This window comes from Oncorhynchus masou, chromosome 14 (genome assembly GCF_036934945.1).
Source record: "Oncorhynchus masou masou isolate Uvic2021 chromosome 14, UVic_Omas_1.1, whole genome shotgun sequence".
Taxonomy (NCBI): domain Eukaryota; kingdom Metazoa; phylum Chordata; class Actinopteri; order Salmoniformes; family Salmonidae; genus Oncorhynchus; species Oncorhynchus masou.
The window spans coordinates 38,987,363-38,994,862 of NC_088225.1; the positions used below are offsets into that span (position 1 = coordinate 38,987,363).

Consider the following 7,500-nt stretch of genomic DNA (forward strand, 5'->3'; position numbering starts at 1 on the left):
ACGCCTACCTACTGTACATTCACTTCCTGTTACACGCCTACCTACTGTACATTCACTTCCTGTTACACGCCTACCTACTGTACATTCACTTCCTGTTACACGCCTACCTACTGTACATTCACTTCCTGTTACACGCCTACCTACTGTACATTCACTTCCTGTTACACGCCTACCTACTGTACATTCACTTCCTGTTACACGCCTACCTACTGTACATTCACTTCCTGTTACACGCCTACCTACTGTACATTCACTTCCTGTTACACGCCTACCTACTGTACATTCACTTCCTGTTACACACCTACCTACTGTACATTCACTCCCTGTTACACGCCTACCTACTGTACATTCACTCCCTGTTACACGCCTACCTACTGTACATTCACTTCCTGTTACACGCCTACCTACTGTACATTCACTTCCTGTTACACGCCTACCTACTGTACATTCACTTCTTGTTACACGCCTACCTACTGTACATTCACTTCCTGTTACACGCCTACCTACTGTACATTCACTTCCTGTTACACGCCTACCTACTGTACATTCACTTCCTGTTACACGCCTACCTACTGTACATTCACTTCCTGTTACACACCCACCTACTGTACATTCATTTCCTGTTACAAACCTACCTACTTTCCAATCACTTCCTGTTACACACCCACCTACTGTACATTCACTTCCTGTTACACACCCACCTACTGTACATTCACTTCCTGTTACACGCCCACCTACTGTACATTCACTTCCTGTTACACGCCTACCTACTGTACATTCACTTCCTGTTACACGCCTACCTACTGTACATTCACTTCCTGTTACACGCCTACCTACTGTGCATTCACTTCCTGTTACACACTTTATATAGCTGTGTATGCATGGGCTTGGTCTGATGAGTAGAAGGTAATGAGGTATGCAGTGACATCACAAGGGCTGGACTTCGGGGTTTAATAAAAGCAACTTGAGACCTTTTTCTATTTTGCGGAACTTACTGGGAAACGTTGAGTTATGTTCCTGTTGTCAACTTCTGTCTTCATTTGCATTTATAAATGAATGAATGATTTACTTAAAGATATTGCCTAAATGCTAATTTCACCAATGAGCCAATGATTTGACAAGGAACAAGGAAACGAACCCCAACAAACACACCAGGTGTATGTTCAGCTCGAAGGGGTTTAGTGTGTCCTTAGAATGGGGTTGGTATCATTTCAGCTTGAACAGAAGGGGTTTAGTGTCGGTCTCCATGTAACTAAGTGGTGGAATTTCCTCTTAATCTGTGTAGGCTGAACAGTGTAATCAGACTCCTTCTCCACATTGTGTTACGTTACAGCCTTATTCTAAAATGGATTCAATCGTTTTTTTCCCCCCTCATCAACCTACACACAATACTCCGTAATGACATCACAATACCCCATAATGACATCACATTACTCCATAATGACATCACAATACCCCATAATGACATCACATTACTCCGTAATGACATCACAATACCCCATAATGACATCACAATACTCCGTAATGACATCACAATACCCCATAATGACATCACATTACTCCGTAATGACATCACAATACCCCGTAATGACATCACAATACTCCGTAATGACATCACAATAATCCGTAATGACATCACAATACCCCATAATGACATCACAATACTCCATAATGACATCACAATACCCCATCATGACATCACAATACCCCATAATTACGAAGTAAAAAAACATTTAAATTTTTGCAAATGTATAATAAAATAAAAAATCTTAAATATCACATTGACATAAGTATTCAGACCCTTTACTCAGTACTTTGTTGATCACCTTTGGCAGCGATTACAGCCTTGAGTCATCTTGGGTTTGACGCTACAAGCTTGGCACGTCTGTATTTGGGGAGTTTCTCCCATTCTTCTCTGCAGATCCTCTCAAGCTCTGTCTGGTTGGATGGGGAAGCGTCGCTGCACAGCTTTTCTCAAGTCTCTCCAGAGATGTTCGAACAGGTTAAAGTCCGGGCTCTGGCTGAGTCATTCATGGACATTTAGAGACTTGTCCCGAAGCCACTCCTGCATTGTCTTGGCTGTGTGCTACGCCCCAGTCTGAGGTCCTGAGGGCTCTGGAGCAGGTTTTCATCAAGGATCTCTGTACTTTGCTCCGTTCATCTTTCCCTCGATCCTAGTCTCCCAGTCCCTGCCTCTGAAAAACATCCCCACAGCATGGTGCTGCCACCCCCATGCTTCACCGTAGGGATGGTGCCAGGTTTCCTCCAGATGTGACGTTTGGCATCCAGGCCAAAGAGTTCAATCTTGCCTTTCCAATCAATTGAATTTACCACAGGTGGACTCCAATCAAGTTGTAGAAACATCTCAAGGATGATCGATGGAAACAGGAAGCACCTGAGTTCAATTTCGAGTCTCATCGCAAAGGGTCTGAATACTTATGTAAAACAGCTATTTCTGTGTTTTTTTTATAACATTTCAACAAACAAAAAAACTTTTATGTAAGCGATTTCAGAATAAAGCTGGGTGTAACTTCTTGGATGGTACACACACTGGGTAATGTCGTTCTGTAGGTTGGATGTTTAGTGTCGAGCACCCAGAGGGGGAGGGGGAGAGAGAGACTGTTTTGTGTCTAGCACCCAGAGAGAGACTGTTTAGAGAGAGAGGGAGAGGGAGGGAGAGACAGAGAGAGAGAGACAGAGAGAGAGAGACAGAGAGAGAGAGACAGAGAGAGAGAGACAGAGAGAGAGACAGAGAGAGACAGAGAGAGAGACAGGGACAGAGAGACAGGGACAGAGAGACAGAGAGAGAGGGAGAGAGAGACAGAGAGGGAGAGACAGAGAGGGAGAGACAGAGAGAGAGGGAGAGAGAGAGACAGAGAGTTTAGTGTCTAGCACTTAGAGAGAGAGACTGTTTAGTGTCTAGCACTTAGAGAGAGAATGTTTAGTGTCGAGCACCCAGAGAGAGAGAGAGAGACTATTTAGTGTCTAGCACCCAGAGAGAGAGAGAGACTGGGAGAGGGAGAGAGAGACTATTTAGTGTCGAGCACCCAGAGAGAGAGAGACTGGGAGAGGGAGAGAGAGACTATTTAGTGTCGAGCACCCAGAGAGAGAGAGAGAGACTATTTAGTGTCTAGCACCCAGAGAGAGAGAGAGACTGGGAGAGGGAGAGAGAGACTATTTAGTGTCGAGCACCCAGAGAGAGAGAGAGAGAGAGAGAGACTATTTAGTGTCTAGCACCCAGAGAGAGAGAGACTGGGAGAGGGAGAGAGAGACTATTTAGTGTCGAGCACCCAGAGAGAGAGAGAGACTGGGAGAGAGACGCTGTTTAGTGGTCTATCAGAGAGAGAGACTCGGAGAGAGACGCTGTTTAGTGGTCTATCACCCAGAGAGAGAGAGACTGGGAGAGAGAGACTGTTTAGTGTCTAGCACCCAGAGAGAGAGAGACTGGGAGAGAGAGACTGTTTAGTGGTCTATCACCCAGAGAGAGAGAGAGACTGGGAGAGAGAGACTGTTTAGTGTCTATCACCCAGAGAGCGAGAGAGAGAGACTGTTTAGTGTCTAGCACCCAGAGAGAGACTGGGAGAGAGAGACGGTTTAGTGTCTAGCACTCCGAGAGAGACTGGGAGAGAGAGACTGTTTAGTGTCTAGCACCCAGAGAGAGACTGGGAGAGAGAGACGGTTTAGTGGTCTATCACCCAGAGAGAGAGAGAGAGACTGGGAGAGAGAGACTGTTTAGTGTCTAGCACCCAGAGAGAGACTGAGAGAGAGAGAGAGACTGTTTAGTGTCTAGCACCCAGAGAGAGAGAGACACTGTTTAGTGTCTAGCACCCAGAGAGACTGGGAGAGAGAGAGAGAGAGAGAGAGAGAGAGAGAGAGACTGGGAGAGACACGCTGTTTAGTGGTCTAGCACCCAGAGAGAGAGAGAGACTGGGAGAGAGAGACTGTTTAGTGTCTAGCACCCAGAGAGAGAGAGAGACTGTTTAGTGTCTAGCACCCAGAGAGAGAGAGACTGTTTAGTGTCTAGCACCCAGAGAGAGAGAGAGACTGGGAGAGAGAGACTGTTTAGTGGTCTATCACCCAGAGAGAGAGAGAGACTGTTTAGTGTCTAGCACCCAGAGAGAGAGAGACTGTTTAGTGTCTAGCACCCAGAGAGAGAGAGAGACTGGGAGAGAGAGACTGTTTAGTGTCTATCACCCAGAGAGAGAGAGACTGGGAGAGAGACGCTGTTTAGTGGTCTATCACCCAGAGAGAGAGAGAGACTGTTTAGTGGTCTATCACCCAGAGAGAGAGAGAGACTGTTTAGTGGTCTATCACCCAGAGAGAGAGAGTCGCTGTTTAGTGGTCTATCACCCAGAGAGAGAGAGACTGGGAGAGAGAGACTGTTTAGTGGTCTATCACCCAGAGAGAGAGAGAGACTGGGACAGAGACAGAGAGACTTCAGTGTCTAGCACTCAGAGAGAGAGAGAGACTGGGACAGAGACAGAGAGACTTCAGTGTCTATCACCCAGAGAGAGAGAGAGACTGGGACAGAGAGACTTCAGTGTCTAGCACTCAGGAATGTGTTGTTCTGTTTACCTCAGTGTGTCCTGCATCCGTGTGTTTATTGACACGCCAACTCAATCTAATTGTTATTTAGATTTTTTTTGTTTTACATAATTACACGTGTGCGTGTTGTATTGCAGGGTTTGCGGTGGCCCACTGTGTATCTCAGCACAGCCCGTCCCCCCTCTCCTCCCCCTCCCCCCCCTCCTCAGGCAGCACCGGACCATGTGACTCTGTTACAGCCAGTACGATATCAGCCAACAGCCCTACAGGTAACACACACACACACCAGTACTGTAGATGCTAGGCTTAGATAGCAGTCGTCTGTAGCGATCGTTAGCTCTCGATGCTAGGCTTAGAAAGCAGTCGTCTGTAGCTATCGTTAGCTCTAGATGCTAGGCTTAGATAGCAGTTGTCTGTAGCTATCCGTTAGCTCTAGATGCTAGGCTTAGATAGCAGTGGTCTGTAGCGATCGTTAGCTCTAGATGCTAGGCTTAGATAGCAGTTGTCTGTAGGGATCGTTAGCTGTCGATGCTAGGCTTAGATAGCAGTCGTCTGTAGCTATCGTTAGCCCTAGATGCTAGGCTTAGATTGCAGTCGTCTGTAGCGATCGTTAGCCCTAGATGCTAGGCTTAGATAGCAGTCGTCTGTAGCTATCGTTAGCTCTAGATGCTAGGATTAGATAGCAGTCTGTAGCGATCGTTAGCTCTAGATGCTAGGCTTAGATAGTAGCTATCGTTATCTCTAGATACTAGGCTTAGAAAGCGGTTGTCTGTAGCTATCGTTAGCTCTCGATGCTAGGCTTAGATAGCAGTCGTCTGTAGCTATCGTTAGCTCTCGATGCTAGGCTTAGAAAGCGGTTGTCTGTAGCGATCGTTAGCTGTCGATGCTAGGCTTAGATAGCAGTCGTCTGTAGCTATCGTTAGCTCTAGATGATAGGCTTAGATAGTAGCTATCGTTATCTCTAGATGCTAGGCTTAGATAGCAGTCGTCTGTAGCAATCGTTAGCTCTAGATGCTAGGCTTAGATAGGAGTCGTCTGAAGCTATCGTTAGCTGTCGATGCTAGGCTTAGATAGCAGTCGTCTGTAGCTATCGTTAGCTCTAGATGCTAGGCTTAGATAGCAGTCGTCTGTAGTGATCGTTAGCTCTCGATGCTAGGGTTAGATAGCAGTTGTCTGTAGCGATCGTTAGCTGTCGATGCTAGGCTTAGATAGCAGTCGTCTGTAGCTATCGTTAGCTGTCGATGCTAGGCTTAGATAGCAGTCGTCTGTAGCTATCGTTAGCTCTAGATGCTAGGCTTAGATAGCAGTCGTCTGTAGCTATCGTTAGCTCTAGATGCTAGGCTTAGATAGTAGCTATCGTTATCTCTAGATGCTAGGCTTAGATAGTAGCTATCGTTAGCTCTAGATGCTAGGCTTAGATAGCAGTTGTCTGTAGCGATCGTTAGCTCTAGATGCTAGGCTTAGATAGCAGTCGTCTGTAGCGATCGTTAGCTCTAGATGCTAGGCTTAGATAGCAGTTGTCTGTAGCGATCGTTAGCTCTAGATGCTAGGCTTAGATAGTAGCTATCATTAGCTCTAGATGCTAGGCTTAGATAGCAGTCGTCTGTAGCTATCGTTAGCTCTAGATGCTAGGCTTAGATAGTAGCTATCGTTAGCTCTAGATGCTAGGCTTAGATAGCAGTTGTCTGTAGCGATCGTTAGCTCTCGATGCTAGGCTTAGATAGCAGTCGTCTGTAGCTAACCGGTTGAGCTAACATTAACCCCTCTTCCTCCTCAGATGAGGAGACGTTCTTGGAGCACACCCCTCCTTCGTCCTCCGGTGGAGAGGCAGGAGGAAGAGGAGGAGGAGAGTTAACCGGTTCCCCTGTCCCGTCTGTCCTGGCCCCCAGCCTCACCCCTGCCTCCCAGCCTAACATCTCTCTACTGACCGACGACAACACAGACTCTCTGAGCGTCGAATCACTGACCCTGCTGCCCCCCGCTGACCACCTACACGCACTCGGCTCACACACACACCTCGGCTCACACACACACCTCGGCTCACACACACACCTCGGCTCACACACACACCTCGGCACTGATACGGCTATCAGGGAGGAGGAGGAGGAGGAGGAGGAGGAGGAGGAGGAGGGGCTAGAGAAGAGAGAAGGGAAGGAGCCAAAGGAGGAAGTGGAAGGGTCGGCGATGGAGGAGGAGGAGGAGGAGGAGGGGCTAGAGAAGAGAGAAGGGACGGAGCCAAAGGAGGAAGTGGAAGGGTCTGCGATGGAGGAAGAGGAGGAGGAGGAGACTGAAACCGATACAACAATTCAAGAGACAGCTGAAGCAGAGATGGGAACGCCTACTGAGCAAGACACGCCCCTAGAGGCAGAGGGAGACACACCCCTTTCTTCTGAGGGAGACACACCCCTTTCAGCTGCATCAGAAGGGGAGGAGACTGGTCAGGACACACCCACGGGAGAGGAAGCAGAGAAAGACACACCTCCGAAAGAGGACACACCCACCGAAACAGCGTGATTAAAGAGGACACACCCACAGAAACGCCATGATTAAAGAGGACACCCACCGAAACAGCGTGATTAGAGGACACACCCACAGAAACAGCGTGATTAAAGAGGACACACCCACAGAAACACCCTGATTAAAGAGGACACACCCACAGAAACACCCTGATTAGATGACACACCCACCCTGATTAGAGGACACACCCACACCCTGTATGATAGGATAGGAGAGTAGTCCCGCCTCTCTAAAATCACCCCTCCCTTTCCAGTTGTTTTGACCAGCTCTCTGGTTCCTCCCACTAGATTCAGCAGCCTGCTCGCGCATGGCTAACGACCAGAGGAGTGTGGATCCCTGTCTCTGTCTCTCACACAGCAGTAGAGAGCAGATCCCTGTCTCTCACACAGCAGTAGAGAGCAGATCTCTGTCTCTCACACAGCAGTAGAGAGAGCAGAT

General features: G+C 47.8%; 1 protein-coding gene across 1 annotated transcript in view; it reads left to right on the top strand.

Annotated features, from left to right (window-relative positions):
* LOC135554822 (protein CLEC16A-like) overlaps positions 1 to 7,500 on the top strand; it is a 102,581-nt gene that overhangs the window by 93,639 nt on the left and 1,442 nt on the right. The window contains 2 exon segments of the mRNA XM_064987271.1: positions 4,683 to 4,814; positions 6,323 to 7,500. The exon segment at positions 6,323 to 7,500 is cut by the window's right edge and continues 1,442 nt beyond it. Coding sequence (XP_064843343.1) covers positions 4,683 to 4,814; positions 6,323 to 7,059 — 869 coding nt within the window. The 3' untranslated portion in view covers positions 7,060 to 7,500.